This window comes from Rhinopithecus roxellana, chromosome 14 (assembly GCF_007565055.1).
Source record: "Rhinopithecus roxellana isolate Shanxi Qingling chromosome 14, ASM756505v1, whole genome shotgun sequence".
Lineage (NCBI taxonomy): Eukaryota > Metazoa > Chordata > Mammalia > Primates > Cercopithecidae > Rhinopithecus > Rhinopithecus roxellana.
The window spans coordinates 122,437,486-122,458,395 of record NC_044562.1 but is presented as its reverse complement, the minus strand read 5'-3'; the positions used below and the strand labels follow the sequence as shown (position 1 = coordinate 122,458,395).

Sequence of the window (20,910 nt, the reverse complement as noted above, 5' to 3'; positions counted from 1 at the left end):
GGAAGCATAGCTAAAAAACAGCAGGTCTTTGTAGCTCAATGTGATGTATTTCAGCACAGTGCTTATAAGAAGCTGAAGCTGGCCGGGCGTGGTGGCTCACACTTGTAATCCCAACACTTTGGTAGGCCGAGGCAGGTGGATCACCTGAGGTCGGGAGCCTGAGACCAGCCTGGCCAACATGGTGAAACCCCATCTCTACTAAAAATACAAAAATTAGCTGGGTGTGGGGGCAGGCACCTGTAATCCCAGCTACGCGGGAGGCTGAGGCAGGAGAATCGCTTGAACCTGGGAGGTGGAGCTTGCAGTGAGCTGATATGGCACGCCATTGCACTCCAGCCTGGGCAACAAGAGAGAAACTCTGTCTTAAAAATAAATAAAACTGAAGCCTACAATGAGGCCAAGAGACAAGAGTTATAGAACATTCCAGTGCAAGTCCAGGAAAATATATTCATCGAAATAGAATTTATTCCCTTTTATGGAGAGCATTGCTAATCCAAAATCAGAGTATTACATGAAAGCGGGAAGTTAAATTTTGACAAAAGGCAAGGGGTCATATATGCTTACTAACTAAAAAGTGAATCCATCTGTTTCTCTGGGTTTCAAGGCTTCAGTTTTGTTGAGGAAATAGCTGGAGAAATACGCCTAATATTCCCCAGGGATTTAGTTGTCTTCAGGCTTCAGTAGCACAGAATACTATTCAATCATTCACTTACTGTTACTAAACATTTACACTGAGCTAAATATGGGATTTTTAAGACATGATATAAAATGAAATTCTGCCATCAAGGCACTCAAAATTAGTGTATGTACAGCATGTGCATGTATGTACACACACAGCATCAGCAGCCCAAAAGTTATCAAATGTCTTTTCTCTGTCAGTGACAATACAGTGATACAGAAAACCAACTTTACCGTTTTAAGAAATTGGGGCGCACCTAGGTTGCTAATAGCCAAAGACTATTTTTGAGGACTATGAGAAAATTTATGGAAATTGGAAATGTGACGATGCATGAAAGGATAGACAATGTGTAGATAAATAGGAAGAAAAGTTGAATCCCTGAGGAAAAGGTAAACCTCATTGGCAGGGGAAGTGACAAAAACTCAATTTCAGTTGCAAGAAAATATTTGGCCCTTACCAAACCAAAAATAACTTGCATTTCCAGGAGAGCCCGCAGTTCGTGTCTTCTGTGATAGCACTGTAACCTAAGCTTGGCCTTGCTCTCGAGGGAATGATACTCTTTCTTTTGGACTTGAGAGAGAAAGGGCCATATCACGGAGAGTTCAAGTATTACTCAGTGAGTGTTTGTGGTGAGTGACACCAATAAAGGGTCGATAAAATGGACAATATCAGTTCCCTAAAAGAGATTAACTCCTACTCCTAATTGAAGCCGGTAAAGTTCCTGAGATAGTTAGCAACTCTCTATAGAAAGTTTGAAGTGTTGCACCACAAAAATTTCCAGGCTGTTTTGTGAATGTTTGAGGGTTGGGTGGGTCCATGTGGGAACCCTTGTGACTCCTGGGCACAGGAAGTCGGCATTGCTCAAGTTGTGTTTTCATTCCCAGCTATCTACCAGGAGAGGTTGAAGAGGAGTTAGAATAAATGGCAGGTCAATTCATTTTTAGAAGACCTTAAAAACTTAGTAAGAGACTTAGGAATGATTTTAGTGTTTTCTTATCTTTACTAAAGTATGATATAAATTTTCCTTACCAGAGTAGCTTGTTTAAATAACACTGTATCCTGATAATGTCAGTCATCTTTCTTTCTCTTGTTATGCTCATTGAATCAATCTATTTGATAGATGACTTGTGTGTGTATATATGTATTCAAGATAGTTAATGCCACTAATAAGAATGAATTTATGAGCATTTTTTGGAGTATATATCTTTTAATTTTAATTAATTTTTGTCAAAGTGTTACATGTTTTATTGTATTAGTTAAATAATAGAGGGATTGATGGTGGAAAGCAGTAGGTTCTCAACCACCTCCTCCTCTACTTCATATCCTACTTCCTTAACACAATCACTTTTAAAAAAAAATATATAGATCCAAAACGACTTGCAAAAATTGTACAGAGAGATCCTATGTACCCTTCACTCAGCTTCCCCCAGCTGTAACATCTTACATAATCATAGTACATTATCAAAGCCAGAAAATGTAGTTGTATAGCACAACCACTTTTTAACAGTTGCTGAATTTTTTTTCTGTCTCTCTCTGAATTTTGATTGGGAAAACAGACACATAGTTCAGTAATTGTAACTATAAAAAGGTGAACAGTTGGAAGCCTTATGCCACCCCGGCTCTCATTCACCCACTTCCCTCCTTCTTCCCTGTCACCAACAACCACTTTATTCATTACTCATCTACCTCCCCTATATCTTTATGTGGATACAAGCAAATTCAAGTGTATATCTCTGGCCCTTCTCCCTTTCTGGTGTTTACCTTCTAACTCTGAATTATATATTTTTCAGCACTGTATTTATCAATTTAAAATTGTCATTCCGTGATTTACTCCCATGAAAGTAATCAACCTCAGCTCATTTTCACTAGTTCCTCTTCTGACTCCTCCCAGAATGTTGGCATTCTGTTGGTTGGTTACAGTAGTACTTTTGATCAAGTTCCTTAGAACCTTTGTCAATGTCAGTTTGGGCTGCTATAAGAAAAAATACCATAGACTGGGTGGCTGAAACAACAAACACGTTTATTTCTGACAGTTTTGGAGGCTGAAAGTCCGAGACCAGTGTCACCTCATGGTTGAATTCCAGGGAAAGCCCTCTTCCTGGTTTGCAGGTGGCCACTTTCTTGTACCTTCACATGGTGGAGAACACAGAGAGGAAGCCAGCTTGGTGTCTCTTTTTATAAGGGACACTAATGCCATTCATGAGAGCTCTAACCTCATGATCTAATTATCTCCCAAAGGCTCCACCACCTGATGCTTTTACTTTGGGGGTTAGGTTTCAACATACAGATTTTGAGAGGGACACAAACATTTTGTTCATAATGATTTTGTTTCTTATTTCATTTGTGTTTAGATCAACTCTCTGAACACCTGCTTTGTTGAAGGAGGACATCCAGTGTTCATCCTCTCTCCTCTTTCTAGCTCTCATCCTGTACTCTCTGTGACCAGAATGATGTTTTGGAACATTTTATCTCAAAACAAAATTTATTCTTCTGTGTTTTGCCTATGCATTGTTTCTAAAATGTTAACACTATGAAAATGCTTTCAGATTTATAATTATGTAAGTTGATGAGGTCTGATGTCAATCAGATTCCTCTCCCTTCTTAGATGACCCATTTTTCTTCCTTTTTGTCCTTATGACCCATTTTTCTTCCTTTTTGCCCTAACAGTTATTAGTTTCTGTTCTGCCCTCCCTCCCTGCCTCCCTTCCTCCTTTTTCTCTCACTCTTTCTCTTTCTTTCTTTTATAGAGATAGGGTCTTGCTTTATTGGCCAGGCTCTAGAGTGCAGGGGTGTGATCATAGTTCACTGCAGCTTTGAACTCCTGGGCTTCAGTGATCCTCTGGTCTCAGCCTCCCAAGTAGCTAGGACTACAGGCATGTATCCCCATGCCAAGCTAATATTTTTTATATTTTTTGTAGACACAGGATCTGGCTGTGTTGCCCAGGCTAGTGTTTAACTTCTGGCCTCAAGCAATACTCCCGCCTCAGCCTCCCAAAGCATTGGGATTGCTAGTTTCTCCTCTTAACGTTTTCTTTGTGTTTGAAATTTGGACAGTCCATGTATTTGCATATTGGTCATTTTGTATATACTTCCTAGGTTTTTCACTCTGAATTATCCCTTTTTCAATTCTGTAGTAGTTTAGTCCATTATTTCCTCATCAATTTTCTCTTTTCCATTTTTCTGTATTCTCTCTTACTGGAAGTCTATTAATTATCTGTTTAATTGCCAGACTGGTGTTTATTCAATCATAATTTTTTCAGGTGCTTTGTCTCCATGAAGCTTTGGGTCCATTACTTATCATTTCAACACCTCAGCTTATGATATGAAAATGAAGATTATAATGCTCGTCCTTGCTGTTAAGAGTAACTGAAAGAATGTAGGCAGACTACTTAACTCAGCACTGGCTATCCGATACAGAGCTCACACTATTAAACTTTACACACACTGCATCTCTGTTCTTTATATGAAACATATGGGAAACAGAATTTAAAAACCAAATGTATAGTGTAAAGTGCTTTCCTGTTTTTCTTCTTGGTGTAACACTGTTGTAGAATACAATACATGTGATTTTTAGCCATCTCTACTCTATAAACAAGCAAGCAAACGAACAAAAACTTGCTTGCTATTTGCTGAGACTTTAGTTTTCCAAATAATTGTGAATCCATTAACTATTTATATTACTTTCTTCCCAAGTCTGAGAATTAAATTAATTATCAGCAAAATAATAAAATCAAGATCTTTTATCTTGTTAATGCTGGCTCATATATTTGTTATTAACAGGTTGTCATATTTTGCTTCTTCCAACTTTTCAGTCTATGTGTTCTGTGGAAATACTTGTTAATTGGCTGAGCGTGGTGGCTCACACCTGTAATCCCAACACTTTGGGAGGCTGAGGAGGGCAGATCACAAGGTTGAGAGATCAAGATCATCCTAGTTAACATGGTGAAACCCGATCTCTACTAAAAATACAAAAATTAGCCAAGCGTGGTGGTGCGCCTGTAATCCCAGCTACTTGGGAGGCTGAGGCACGAGAGTCACTTGAACTCAGAAGGTGGAGGTTGCAGTGAGCCGAGATTGTGCCACTGTACTCTAGCCTGAGGGACAGAGTGAGACTCCGTTTCGAAAGAGAGAGAAAGAGAGAGAGAGAGAGAGAGAGAGAGAGAGAGAGAGAGAGAGAGAAGAAAATAAAGGAAAGAAAGGGAAAGAAATACCTGTTAATCATTTAAGTAGTCTAGAATTCTGTTAATGATCAAAGATTCCTAGTATTTTTTAGTGACCATCAAAGATTTTTGTTTCCCAATATATTTTTATATTTCTTTTATAATTCTTTCTTTTGTAGAATATTGCTAATTTGATATATCACCCTGAATAAAACATATAAAACAGTATTTCAATTTTTTCCTTGTGAAAAAGATAAAATTAGTTGATGCTGATGGTGAGACACTTTCTCAGCACTCATCTTTCATTGGTTTCAGAGGTTATTTTTAAACTGGTGTAGTGAAGAGTTATTTTGGTCTCTAGGTCAAGAGAGCTGAGGTCTGCTTCAGGTTCTGCCTCCAGCTTTGGCAAGTAGCTCCACCTTGCCAAAGCACTCTTTGGCAAGAGTGCTTGGGCAAGTAGCTCCACCTCCAGGCATCTTTCTTCCCTCACCTATTAAAGGAACATGAGGGCCTTAATATTTTCGGTTCTAAAATTCTATAGTTCTGTGTTCAACCACTTAGTCTCTCAAAGAGGCATTGACATGGTCTCTTCACATTGACAGATGTCCAGATTCTACTCGACCTGAAACCGTGCGCCCCTGTTTTCTCCCATGCAAAAAAGACTGTATTGTGACTGCTTTCAGTGAGTGGACACCCTGTCCAAGGATGTGCCAAGCAGGTAGGTGGATGCTACATTCTTAGTCCTTTCTTCCCTAACCTGATTGTTTCTCCATAGCTAAGTAAGTGAGAGGTTGTGGAATGCAAGCACCTTTTTTTTTTCTCTCTCTCTCATTTGCCTGTTACCCTGGAAACAAGTTTGGTAAAGTTTGTAAATGAAATCTTATATTTCCAGATCTATCAGAGCCTGGAAGAGAAAACATATTCTGTTATTTTATAATTTATATTCTGTTATGTCATAATTCCACCTGTATATATTGCAGAAGTATTCATCTTCTGCTAACCCCATTGTGACATTTTGAACAGTCATTCCCATGTGATTCCTTATAAAACATCATCACTATCACAGTTTCTATGTGACTCTTGTGTGTCTGGACCCCAGTTCCAGGTATTCTCATTAGAATATAGGGCTTGAATACAATGCTCACATCACTGATGAATATAAGTACATGGAGTACAAGAGCAGATACATTACAAAGTATTCAACAAGTACAGAAATTGGCAATATATGATTTATATTTCTTTATTCTTAATGGTGATACTTTATACATCTGGGTATATTTGAAGGGATTTAATCCAGGATACTTAATAGTGAAGTCCTAGATGAACACATAGGAGTATATGCTAAAGTTACCCCTCTCTTAGAACAGATCTTTTCCCCAAAGCTTATTGCAGCTCTCTGATGGGCTAGTTCATGTGAAGATATAATTAATCCTCATCCCAAAACTCCATTTTGGCCTAAGATCTAGAGTTAATAACTTGGTCCCTCTCTCCTAGTCTCAGACACTAGCCTTGGTCCTTTGGATTTTACCATTGCATGGTTACAAAAGGCAAATCCAAGAAAAGGAAAGACAGAAAGAATATTACCTCTAATGCCCGGAGTTCAGTGAGTCTCATCCACTGGTCCCTGGGCTTCTCTGGGCAGCCATGTCCTCTCAAGCAGGGCATGGCTCTCTTGCTACACCAGCTTCCTGGAAGAAGAAAGAAGAAAGTATGCAGTTCTGCAGAGAGAGAACCTGTCAGAGATTTATTTTCCTTGGATAATTCCAGCTGTGTGCATCTAAGATCCTTCACATGCTCTTTGACTCACGTATCTATGGCATCACTTCATGAGAGTGACATGAAAATAAGGCCAATATTGACATAGATCTGATGGTCATTCAAACACCTCTCAGTGATTGAAAACAGAGCTGTGGCACCTGTTGAAAATTATCATCTTTGTATTGCAACGGTGGAGTACCAGCATGAAGTTTTATAACTATGGCATTTCATCTTCTTGATGATCATTTGTCACAGAATTAATGTAGTAGCATACAATGAGATTTGCTTATGGATAGAATTGGAAATAAATACATTGAATAAGAAAGTGCTTTGAAAATACAGTGCTTTATTTAATCTTTTGGGGGGTGGAAACAACAATCTCTTCTAGAAACTCTCCAAAACTTGTTTTTTTCTGAGTGAAGATCCAAAGTAAATGAACTGGATGAACAGGGTTTGTTAAATAGCCAGGGTAATGTCATTTCAAAGCAGGCAAGGATAGAAAAGCTTCTGTCTCTATTCTGAACCATTTGAAAGGCAGCATCATCTGAACCATTTGAAAGACAGCATGTAGGAGACTGACTTTGGGAATTTTAATGATAATGTACCTAAAAACATTTCAGGCTCTTAAAGATAAATATTGAAAAGATGCAAGGGAATAATATAATCTATGATGATGGAGTCTTGTTGATGTTTAGCTATTCATTTTAACTTCTTATTCATGAGAGTTTAGTACAATTCCTGTTAAATTGTTATAAAAAGAGACTGGATTTAAGAGAATACCCCACCAGCAGCCAGAAATTGGTGTTGGAGTTTTTGAAGTCTCTTGATACATAGGGAAGCAGATTAACTTTGTTGAGCCAGTGTGCCCTGGTGACCAGAGATTACTTAAGCCACTGCTAGTCCACCTATTCTACATTCAAGAAAATTCTCTCTGCTACTAGAGAGTCTTTTCCTAGCATTGGGTAAAGGCAGCAAAATCACAGGGCATGTGAAATAATTGTTCCTCACGGAACTTTACATTTTACTCCAATTTCCAGAGATTCAATTAGTTGTTTAAATCATTGGCATTGTAATGAAAATAGTTCTAAGTCTCTGTGGTCCCTCCTTGCTGCCAACTTTTCAAGCCCAGATAATTCTTTTCACAGCTTGGCAGTCAGGGACCAACAGAGGCAAAGATTCAATTTTCAGATTTCTTCCAGCTTTCCATTTCAATCCTATTTACCCTAATTTTTAGGTTATAGCTTGGGACTAAGATATTATTAAGTAACCATGGGTTAATTAAAGGACACTATAAGAGGGGGAAAATTTTGGAGGAAATTGTATCTATAAACCTATAGTTCTCAAACTTTATTGCATTTGAATCACCTGGAAGCATTACTAATATGCAGATTTCTGGATCCATGACTAGAAATTCTGATTCAATAACTATGAGGTTGGTCCCGGAAATTTTCAGTTGTAAGAAGCTAGGGCCCCCTGAATAGTGACCCTCCTGTGCCTCCTCTCCCTCATTCTGATGAAGGCCATAGATCCATGAACAAAACTTGCTTTAACTCTAGACATATGGCCCTTCTTTCAGCTTCTTGAATGTATCATGTTTTTCTCCCAGTTCAAGAGTCTGTACATTGGTGCATATGAGCATGGATGCTAGAACCAGATAACTGTGGGTGCATTTTCATGTTTGCTGTGTGACAGATAGATTACTTAATGTCTCTTTGCCTCAGTTTTCTGATTTGTAAAATGGAGGTTAATAATAACACCTGCCTATAAAGAAAGCACTTAGACCACCCCCTGACACCGAGCAGGTACTGGGCAAGTGTTTGTGTAGTTGTATAGTTTGTACCTGCTGTGCATGAGGCTGGCACTCCACTCTCTTCACTACCCTTCCTTCCTAGGTCCTCAGCCTGTGTATCCACAGAGACCTGCCTTTTCCCTGGAATGCTGCTGTCATCTATCAGACTACCATAGATCCCCCCACATCCTCCTCCATTAAGTAGATTATCCCACATCGTCCTATTCATCCCCTTAACTTATCTTTTCTTGTTAGAGTTGCCCCTACTAGATTTTAAGTCCATGAATACGAGGACCACTTCTGCCATCTTCACAGCTGGATACTCTTAAACCCAGCCTAGTATGGGGCATATAGTTGCCACTCAATGCATATATTTTGAATGTACAGATGTTCTATAAAGAGATAGAAGAGTGTGGATTAAAATCTAGGCAGTGGATTTTGTGTCCTTGAGAGTATCCTTCAACAGACTTTTTGGGAAATGGTGTCCTAAAACAGTACTTCTCAAACTTGAATGTACATACAAGTCCCCTGGGGATCTTATTAATTGCAGATTCTAATTCAATAGACCCAAATGGGGCTTGGAATTGTACATTTCTATAAGTTCCCAGGTGATACGTGTATGTTGGGTATAAAGCTCTGGGTAGGGTTGGGTTCATTAGAAATTTCTGGGCGAGGCAATGTCCAGTCAAAGTTGTAAAGTGAGAAGCATGGACTGGGGACAGACCAGCAAGTGGGGACAAGATGGGAGGTGAAGGGGAGTGATTAAAAGTGGTTTAACTTAAACTGAGAGATCAGGAAAAGAACCAGGAGGATGGACCTGAGCAAGTGGAAACCTCGACTAATGAAGACAGAAGAACTCCTTTTTTTTTTTTTTTTTTTGTTTTGCAGCTGTGACTTCAGGTTGGGTCATCAAAGTTGAGAAGTGGTTATGTTTGCAGTCCTCAAAGTTGACTGCACAATGGAATCACCTGAAAATCTCTAAAATATACTGATGCCTGGAATCTACTCTAATACATTCTGATTTAATAGGTTTGTGGTAGCAGCCAGGGAATCACTGGATTATGTAAATCCCAAACCACATTCATTCTAAACCTCTCAGAAGGCCAAGGTTGTTTAGGGGACTGAGTGCACCAGCAGTGATTTGTGACATAGCAATGGATGAATTGCATCAGGTTTTATTTTGTAGTGGCTTGATTCAAGAGCTAAAACCTTCAAACATAAAGGTATTTTCAAGTCATGGACAATCTCAAGCCATGCTTATGATCTTCTTGCTCCTCCTTTTCTGAGTCTTTCCTTAAAGGATCAATGATAGTCTCATATTTTTCTAAGCAAACCAAAGGTCTACCAAGCTTTGGCCTGTTGTGGCCTGTCTAATTGTTGAGTCCTTGTAATAAATTAACCAAATGATCAAGAACCATTTCCTTTGTACTTTTTTCTGTTTTCTTCTATTCTTTTTTCAGCCTACAAAACAAATGCCTGCCTAAAGTATCCAATGTGGTCTAGTTAAGAATAGCAACAGCTCGCTTACTGCAACATTTCTTAGCCCTTAGTTTTGTCAGTGGACTGATGTCTGAGCCTCACCCCAACCCACCCTAGTCAGAATGTCTTTAGGTTGAAAGGATACCTGCGATACTAAAATTCTCCATAGGTAACTTATAAGCGGTGAAGGATGAGAAACAGTCATTTAATGCCTAATATTTTACAATATGTCTTTACATACATTTTGGCCTGTTATAGGAGATCACTGATAATTGTTTGCCGAGGTAGTGTTGGAATTAATTATGTTGGTCACTGCTGTCATCACTGTCATTCCTCATTTTTTCACTTTAAGATCACAAATCAATATTATCCTTTGTATGATTTATATCAGAGAATCTTTAAAGAGCTTCACTGCATATTTTCAACATTTAATTATATGAAGTTTCAAACATATGCATAAATGAATGCAATGTGAATACAAAGTATTAATGGTTAATACAATGTATGTATGTCATGATGGCTACACAAAGCAATTATCACCTCATGGACCTTCTATACATTAATCCCCACTTCTACACCCAAAAGGACTAGTTGAAACAATTGCCAGATATGTTTACCACTTTATGGAAAGGGATAATATGAAAGAGGTAAAGTTATTAGACTGAAGGTAAATTATGGTATATTGAAAATAGAATATTCAACAGAATATTTCTAGAAACCATGGCGCTAATGATTAATTATTTGTCAGTCTCAAATAATTAGAGGCTGAAGGAACTCCTTTAACTTTCATCTCTAAGGAGTGAGCTAGAGAGCAGTGTCATGGTAACGGGAAAGCCAACAGCAGAGACTGCTGCTGGGAGTTGATAGGAAACCTCATTTGGTGGAATTCGTTTCCTCCTGTGTCAACCCTCCTGGAGTTACCTGTTGAGTTTTCAGTATCAAAAACAGACAGTGATTTAAAAAAAAAAAAAAAAAACACCTAGGCATGTAGCATGGATTCTTGAGTTAGATTTTCTTCGTTCAAATCTCATCTCTGCCATACAAATTACTTTAAACTTGCTGTGTTTCAATTTCTTCCTTTCTAAAATAAGGTAATATTACTAGCTACTTCAAAGAGCCGTTGTAAGGAGGACACATGGAACAGTGCCAGGTATATAGAAATTTATTATGATTTGTTTTTATTTAATCTCAACCCCATTGAGTTTTTTCAATTCAGAGATGTCTGAGACTCACCCCAGCTCACCCCAGTCAGAATGTCTTCAGGTTTAAAGGAAATTTTCAGTATTAAAACTCTCTATAGGTGACTCTTACTAGTGGTGGAGGATGAGAAATACTCAGTGCTTAACATTTATTATTTATTATTATTATTATTAGATGATAATGATGATGATAAAAGTTCCTTAAGGTCAGAGAGTTTGTATTATGTTGAGTTCCTGCAATTATTAAGTCCTCTACGTGCTGGTATTATGGCACCTGTTTCTATGCCTGTATTACTCTGGACAGACTATAAACTCATAGGGTAGGAGTCTTTCATTTCATTAATGAACTTCCACTGCTTAGTACAGTGTCTGGCACATGGTGGGCATTTAGTAATTGTTGTTGAATGAATGAATAAATAAACACATCTATTCCCCTGTCAGTTCTTTCATATATATATATATATATATATATATTTTGAGACGGAGTCTTGCTCTGTTGCCCAGGCTGGAGTGTGGAGTTCAGTGGCTCAATCTCAGCTCACTGCAAGCTCTGCCTCCCGGGTTCATGCCATTCTCCTGCCTCTGTCTCCTGACAGTTGATACTACAGGTGCCCACCACCTCGCCCAGCTAAATTTTTGTATTTTTTAGTAGAGACGGGGTTTCACCATGTTAACCAGGATGGTCTCAATCTCCTGACCTTGTGATCTGCCCGCCTCGGCCTCCCAAAGTGCTGGGATTACAGGTGTGAGCCACCGTGCCTGGCCTCCCAGTCCGTTCTGATGCTTAAAGATTTTGCTTTCTTTTAAAGGAAACTATGGCATTAACAGATCATTCCACAGATCCAGGCCAGTTATGGAACTGGTCAATCTGAATGTCAAAAAGAACCTATTCTGGATTCCAGAATTTTGCCCACTCAAATACATACAAGCACTACCTTCCTCTTTACTTTCCCCTGTCAAGCAGATGCGGCCCCCTCCTCTTCACAGAACCATCCACACCTTTGTTCACCCATTTGTTCCCAAATAATGGAGGGTCTGCTGTGTTTGACTAATCAAAGCTTTGAGCCTGGAACACTGGCCCAAAAAATAATGTTCAAGGCCCTTTAACACCTTGCTCTTCCTTGAGATTGACATTACCTCAATCTTTTTTGCTTCTTCTGTAAATTTTAGATAATTTTATCTTTTCCAAAGAGATTTTTGAGAAATTAAAGACAGTAAGATGTATAGCTCACAAATATGTCTCCAGACCCAGCCCTCAGACATGAGTGCAGGTATCTTTGTCTTCACAGGTGCTGCTGCGTGTAACTTGCTTCCTTTAGTCGGTAACTTAAAGTCCATAGATCACTACATGGTCCCAGTGCTCAATAAATATTCCTGATAATTTAGTAGGAGGAATGACAAACACTTGGGCTCATAGAGATTACAGTTTTCAATCATACTCCTGCCAAACTGAGGAGTTCTGCTGATAACATTCATGAAAAACACCTTTTCCTATTTCACAAGGAGAAAAAGTTCATGGATAAAATTCTCTCAATTAAATATTTTATTTTTTCCTATACTTTTTTTAATTATGGGATTTTCTGCCTGTTTTATTAAAACACAGCATAAGAAATTATCAAATTTGGTTTAAAAAAATAACAACATTGCATTAGAGTCTCATGACCATATTGAGACAAGGAGTAACACTTACATTAGAATGCGAGCTGCTGCTCAGAGCTCAGAACTCTTAGTCTGGTCTAAACTCCTTCAGAGAAATGTTAATCCAGGTAATATCTGGGAGGGAAAGCATTGTCAGTCCAAACTATTTCCTGTCACCCCATTATTCCATCTTCCCTCTGGACTAGAGATTGATGTATGCTTAGAAGGACCTGAAATCTACAGTATAATCTATTGGATTTTCCCTTACCTCCTACAGTGGCCCCAGGAGGTAAGTCTAATCATACATGACTAACAGGTGAGAATCTCCAGGCTCAGAAAGATCAAGTAACTGCTCCGAGGTTACCCGGTATGTTAGAATCAGAGCATGGTGGAAATCCAGGCTTCTCTGGCTCTAGGGCTTGTCTGTTTTTATCCCAAGACAATGAGCTACTTGCTACATCCATAGGTGCAGATAATCTTGCTTGTCTATTAGCAAATCAAAAATTTGAAGCCTAGTACCTTTAGTGCAGGCTTTGCATGTTATAGATCACACATTAATTTGACATGTGCTATCTCATAAATTGTCAGGACAGTTTAATGGTAAGGGAAGAGCTGTTTTATTAGTCCAGCTTCACAGATGAGGCAACACACGCCTCAAGGGAAGTTGCCATATGGCCTCAAAGGAGCAAAGACCAAGTTTAAAAACCCAGTGTTTAAACTTGCTATATTGTCTGTCCTGGTGCCCCTGTTCAGCTATAGAAAGGCCAACTAGACAAGTTTAATTCTAGCCACCGAAAGGCTTCAGCGTAGTTGTGCTTCATTTCACTGCCTCTTCCTATTAAATTTATAATAGCTATAATTTATATGTATTACTCTATTTCTATTTTAAAATTTTATTTTAATTTGACAAATAATAACTATATATAAGTATGGGGTACAATGTGTTGTTTTGATACAGGTATACACGGTGGAATGATTAAATCAAGCTAATTAATATTTCAATCACCTCACCTGCCTAGAGTTAATAATAAAGTATATTTCAAAATTGCCACCAGAGTAGGTTTTAAATGTTCTCACTATTCCATTTAATTCTTACCTCAACCTTATATTGAAAGTATTATTACTCCATTTTATGCACTCGATCTTAGCCAAAAGGGCCGAGAAGCGATATTACTCCATTTTATGTAAAAGAAAACAGCGCTTAAAGATAGAGCCCAAGGTTGCAAAACTAACATTAATAAATACCAAAACCACATGGAATCCTAAGCTCTTAACCATTAGCAACAAATATTTGCTGAATGATCACTGCATTTCAGGCTCTGTGCTAGGCGCTGGTGTATATGGATAAAGTAATGAATGAAACATACAGAAATCTCTCCGTCATGGAGAATACCATCCAGTGAGGGAAGACAGAGGAGTTGAACACAAAACTACCAAAATAAAGATGCAGTCACAAAATGTGCTATGAAGGTCAGGGCACTATGGAAGAAGGCAAGAAAAATCAGATTTCCCCTCTGCCTGGAATGTCTCCCTTCATCTCTACTGCGTGCCCAAATCTTACTACAGCCTAAATCCTAGCCTCCTCCACAGAATTTGTTCTGACCCTTCTGCTGGAAATAAACATTTCCCCCTCTTAAGTTCCATGCTCTGTCTGAAATATTTGCAGTCTGACTATTGGTAAAAGTGTTTTGTGTCCCTCTGAAGGATTGTGAACTCCTTGAGGGCTGAAACCTTGCCCTTTTCAGTTTTCAGTCCCCAAGGTACCGAGAAATAACTTAAGACAGAACAGAACTTAGTAAATGCGTGTCAAATAAATAGATGCTAGCAAGAACCAATTTGCTTAAGCAAACCTAGCAAACTGCTGAACGAGAAGTTAGTCTACCTTCACAGCTCAATTTTCCTCATAAAAATTTGCATAGCTTAATGCAAGAACATATGTGATGACGCTGGCCACAGAATGTGTGAGACTTAGAGAATCAGATTTGTCTCTGTTTTCCTGGCAAATGTGGTTAAAAGGGAAAAATATTCTATCATTTTTATTTATTTTTTGTGTACTTATTTGTTCATTTGTCTATCAGTCTATTATCTGTAATGAAGTTGTATGAATATATCTCAGGGAAGCAAAGTCTATTGAATTGCTAATTTCTTTTCTTTCTTTTTTTTTTTCTTTTCTTGTTTTGAGACGGAGTCTCGCTCTGTCGCCCAGGCTGGAGTGCAGTGGCGCAATCTCGGCTCACTGCAAGCTCCGCCTCCCGAGTTCATGCCATTTTCCTGCTTCAGCCTCCGGAGTAGCTGGGACTACAAGTGCCTGACACCACACCTGGCTAATTTTTTTGTAGAGACAGGGTGAATTTTTAGTAGAGAAGGGGTGAATAGCTGATTTCTTAAAGTCATTTCCCACTGGTGCTTCAAAGTCAGTAGTAGTTCAAAAACAGTAGTAGTTACTGTTTTCAACCATATGGTTATGGGAAATGCAATGCACTGTCTGATAGGGTTTCTTTCTTGATAAAAACCTAAGGCCATATATAAGGTGAAATACAAAATTGTAGTCATGTGCAATCTTTTAGTGGCCTAGACTGACCCGTGGGTAAAACTTAAAATAATTGAACAGGTTTCTGAAAATGTGGTCCACAAACCTTCAGCTCAGATCTGTGTGGTATGCTTGCTAGCACCCTAACAGATTCTGGTTTTGAAGTTGGAACTGGGGCCTAAAAATCTGCATTTTTAAATTAACTTAGTGATTCTAAGACTACAGTTTGAAAACCACTGTATTCGAGAAGCATTGGATGTAACCATAGACCAACAGAATGTTTAAGAAATGTATGACAAGCACCTACTGTGTTGTTTTAATTGACTCTATTTTAGTTTTTAAGGAACAAAGGCCTTTAAGCTACATTAGGTCGAAGGGGGTTTGGCTGGATGCGGTGGCTCACGCCTGTAATCCAGCACTTTGGGAGGCCAAGGTGGGTGGATCACGAAGTCAAGAGTTCGAGACCATCCTGGCTAACACGGAGAAACCGCGTCTCTACTAAAAATACAAAAAGTTAGCCAGACGTGGTAGCATGCACCTGTAGTCCCAGCTACTCGTGAGGCTGAGTCAGGAGAATTGCTTGAACCCAGGAGGCAGAGGTTCCAGTGAGCTGAAATTATGCCACTGCACTCCAGCCTGGGCGACAGAGTGAGACTCCATCTCAAAAAAAAAAAAAAAAAAAAAAAAAAAAGAGGTGGGGGGCTTGATGGGAATTTATAACAGATCTGGCAGATGTCTAGATGTAAGAAAAAAAACCCTATGGGTGTGATGGAAACTATAAATGCTGGAATTACAGCTTAGATTACAGCTGGAAGTAATGCTGGAAGTGTTGGAATTACAGGCATGGGCCACCATGCCTGGCCCTTTATTTATTTATTTATTTATTTATTTATTTATTTATTTATTTATTTGTAGAGATGGGATCTCACCATGTTGCCCAGGCTTGTTTGGAACTCCTTTTACTGTCCTTCCACCTCAGCCTTCTGAAGTGCTGGGATTACAGGTGTGAGCCACTGTGCCTGACCCCGGTTTGCATAATATTTTTGTGCCAAGTTCCCTCAGTGACTCAGAAGCCTGTTGGAGCAGCCCCTGAGGCCAGAGACTCATGTGGAAGGGGAAGGGACAGTGATGTACAAAGGCGGCAGGGACTGATGCAGGAGCATCCCTCGGGAGAGGGCTTGTGGTGTTCCGCAGTGAGGTTGGCCTCTCCAACTGGCTCAAGCTCTGCTTTTCAGAAGGAATTCAGAACCTGGCTCATCCCTCTCTTGTGCCTTCTACCAGTTACACTCTGGGTGCTAAAGTATTGGAAGAGGCTAGCATGTTTCCAATTGAAAAGGCTTGCTTTTTTTTTCACTTCACAGCTTTGCTTTGGGAAAAGGGCTGTTGTGGATTAGGTAGAAATACAGAAAAGGAAAATGAAGCTCCAGAGAATAGAAATGCAGTAGAATAACACCTTCATGTGGAATAGAAACTGGCAGAATGAGGTACTCACTCTGAGTATGATCTGAGTCTGATATTACTCACTCTGAGTATGATCTGAGCGATGTTTTACTTCAAACAAGCAAAATATGCAGTCTGTGTGTACTTGCATTCTGACCGAAATGGCTTGGCAACGATTCCTATCAGTGGTCTATGATAAACAGTGCTGTCTTGGTTGTCTTATAAAAAATAAACCAGGCCGGGCGCGGTGGCTCAAGCCTGTAATCCCAGCACTTTGGGAGGCCGAGACGGGCGGATCACGAGGTCAGGAGATCGAGACCATCCTGGCTAATATGGTGAAACCCCGTCTCTACTAAAAAATACAAAAAAAAACTAGCCGGGCGACGAGGCGGGCGTCTGTAGTCCCTGCTACTCGGGAGGCTGAGACAGGAGAATGGCTTGAACCCGGGAGGCGGAGCTTGCAGTGAGCTGAGAGCCGGCCACTGCACTCCAGCCTGGGCGGCAGAGCAAGACTCCGTCTCAAAAAAAAAATAAAATAAAATAAAATAAAATAAAATAAAATAAAATAAAATAAAATAAAATAAAATAAACCAAAGTATCAAAGAAAACAAAATAAATTTAAAAAGCAGAAAAATAAGCAAATGTAGGTTTGGTGTGTGGAGTTCTGTTCTTTACACCTGAAATACAATACTATGCTGTCTTAGTTTATATCTAATAGTGACTTTAAAGTGCTCTTAATTTCCTTCATGGAACAGCCAAGTTATGTTACCATAAATAAATCCTATGGCACATGGATGTTTAAAATGATTTATTGTTAGCATTGGTGGCAAAAATCTGTGTTTCCTTGAATGTGAGTGTTCTTTCTTTGCAAAATGCTTTTTCTTCTGGCTGGTTTCATTCTCATATCTGTAGAATTCTCCGCAGACGATATAATATGATTCTTATTTGTCTATAGAGGTAAATGAGTTATTTTACAGAAACCAGGGTACCTATTCTAATTAGAAGTATATTTTTAGTCTTTTGATGTACTTCCTATGAAGAAATTGAATAAATTAGCTTTGATTTACGTGGAGTGTTTCCTTCAGTTTATTAAATAATCTTCTACAATTAAAAAGAATAAATTAGTTATTTTTTGCTTCCTTGGCTTTGGTCCCATTTCAATGTGATTTCTAAATTAGAGTGTGATTTCCGGAGGTATTTGACTCACTGGGTTAGCTAATATGATGGTAGATTTATAAAGTGTTTAATTTATGTTACTGTAGCAAAGCCTAGAATTAGAGGTGGAGTTAAACATTAGGATCTCAATATGTCAATTTGAAACTTCAGGTTTTATAAAAACATCAAATAATTTATGTATGGTTAAAAATCAAGAAACTATTAAATTTTATCATTAAGTGAAATAGATTGTTCATGGTTTAGACAAACAACTTTTAAGTGTCCCCTAGTAGAAAAATCAGCCCTGATGGTCTGTGAATCTCTTGAAATTGTTTTGAAATTAAGTTGCTACATATAGATGGTTCATATAGAATATCTCTTGAATGTTATGTTTTCAATGATAAGAAATAAAATATCCAAAAATAAGTATGCTAGGAATGATAGGCTGTCTGCCTTTTGAAATCTTTCCAAGTTAAATTTAATTTGCTGATATCTAAAATATGTCTGTCGTATTGTATTTTCAGACCTTATGGATAACCAGAGTAGGAATACAGGTCACATGAATGTGGTGACAAGTTCTGTGGCAAGTGTGTTAATTTCTAAATTGAGCCAGCAATATCCTCTCTCATTGCTGAATGACCACAATGGTTTTGAGTGGATGTTTGATCATATTTAGTTTTGCACTGAATTATATTCTGTCTTAAGCTTCTGTCTTATTTGTTCATGGGTACTGGGAAGAGCTTGACCTTTTTTGGAATCTAACAGACTTCTGGTGGACTCTTGCTATTGTCACTTTTTCGTGGTGGTTTGAATTTTAACATCTCTGAAACTATATGCTGATGTGTAACATAGATATAACATGTAATATCTGTAAGACAGCTTAACTTCATAGGATTTTCTCATCCCATGCAAAGAGACTAGCTCAGCAACAATTGCTCAGTGTGTGATAATTTTCTCCATTATGTATTTTTTTCTACCCCAAGTAAGTTGTAGGATTCATGACTATTTAAGCTCAAGCCATAAACATTATGAATTTTATCAGCAGAAGATACTTAGCGCTGTGTATGTTTATGTGAGTGTGTATGTGTGTGCTTGTGTATGTGTATATGTCGTGACAGAGAAAGAGTGGGGGGCTCTCACAGTGGAACAATAATAATGTTTAATATTTAAACATTATGACCTGCTTGTGTATAATGTTATCTTACATTTTTGCAATGTAAACATGCAATGTAACATTGCAAGAATGTAAACATTGCAAGAATATAAAATAACATTATATACATTATATATGACCGACAAGGTCATATATGGTCTTGAACCTTGAAGAATTCCATCTTTTCCTATCTTTCCTTCTACCCAAAATCAGAAACAACTGAGAGTTAATCAAAGCAGAGAGAGATAAAAATATCAGCTTCTTCTCAACCCCAGAATTAGACAGGCTTTCCTACCTGGCCACAGCCTATGTTGAATAGCAAAACGTTCTCCTTGGGTGAGCACAGCTGAGAAGACAGAAGAATATGTGCATTTTCTGAGCAGATGAATCCCAAGAAAGAAAAGGAGAGAGGATATCATAACAAGAAACATGTCAGTTTCTTGTTGCCAAAGTCATGATTTACATCTCCACAGGAGATGTAGGTGAGGGAGGTGTAGAGGGTTGAGGCACAAGAACTACTATGGAAGTGGATCTCCCTTCACATGCAAGACCTCATTAAGAGGACTCCACCCTTGCTGTCTGGTGCTGTGTGACTTGGCAAACTCTCACCCTAATACCTTCTACTGCCTCCTTTACTTCCTTCTAGCTGTGTTGGCCTCCTTTCTGGCCAAGCTTTTTTCCATCTCATTCAGACTTTCACTCGCTGCTCCCTCTTTCTGGGAATCTCTTCTCCTAGCATTTTGCCTGGGTGCCTTTTTAAAACTTTTCATTTTTTAAGAAACAGGGTCTGGCTTTGTCACCTAATGGAGTACAATGATGCAGTCATAGCTCGCTGCAGTCTTGAACTCCTCGGCTTAAGCCTCCTGAGCAGCTGGGACTACAGGTGCGTGCCACCACGCCTGATTAATTGTTTTTATGTTTTTAGAGGTACGGTCTCTCTATGTTGCCCAGGATGGTCTCAAACTCCTGGCCTCTAGTGGTGCCTGACCCTTGGGTGCTTTTATTCAGCACTTTGTTTTCAGTTCAAATGCCATTGCCTCAGAGAGTCCGTCTCTGACTACCCTATTTAAAAATCCCTTCTCCCTGTTTTTGTTTTTTCTTCTTCATTACTCTATATTATTTTCTCACAGCAATTATCGTTATCCCAACTAGAATGGAAGTTCCATGTCTTGTTCTCTGCTGAAACATGTTGAATGGTGGCTACCACAAAGTAAGTGCCTAAATATTTGTTGAATGAATGATAATGGATGAGTCAGTAAACCTTTTTCTAGGGCTTACTATATACCAAGATTTATGCCAACTGCTACTTACATTAAGATGAATAAAATGAGGTTACTTTTATCACGGAGCACTTAAATAGAAATTCAGGCATGCAAACACATGTTTTCTATAACAGGAATGGGTACAGGAAATTATGGAGCCAGAGAGAAGGGAGTCCTGTCATTGGGGAGGATGTGACTGAGAAGGTGAAATTGAGTAGATCAGGAGTTACCAGGTCAACATGGGATAGATGTTTACAAGTAGTAAGTAGCAGAGGAGATAGGTGTGCAGAAGCTTGGCTGTGTGGGGGTACTTTGTAATTGAATGAATTGCAGGTGGCTAATGATGCTTGAGATACACAACCCATATGGGGGAATGATAAAAAATAAAGAGATATGCAGGTACCCGCTCGTGAAGACTTCTACAGAGTTTGTATCTTATCTGGAATTCTGGTGGAATTTAAATTTTAACGATAGGTGTGATAAAAATCACATTTATGTTTTAGGAAAAGAAAATAGGATAGGAAATAATGAGGTGAGACGACATTGGAAACCAGTGCAAAAATTAGGGGACCATTCAATTATCTGGGCAAGAAATGAGGAAAATATGTTCTTGAATAGAAAAGGGGAATTGAAGTTATCTTCATCTGTTTTCTATTACTTATAACAAA

The 20,910-nt window shown here is 38.7% G+C and overlaps 1 protein-coding gene across 1 annotated transcript in view; it reads left to right on the top strand.

Moving 5' to 3' along the window:
- The window catches only part of THSD7B (thrombospondin type 1 domain containing 7B), a 496,878-nt gene that overhangs the window by 460,136 nt on the left and 15,832 nt on the right, over positions 1-20,910 (top strand). The window contains exon 10 of the mRNA XM_030916925.1: positions 5,442-5,557. Within this exon, the coding sequence (XP_030772785.1) occupies positions 5,442-5,557 (116 nt within the window). The remainder of the gene's footprint in view (positions 1-5,441; positions 5,558-20,910) is intronic.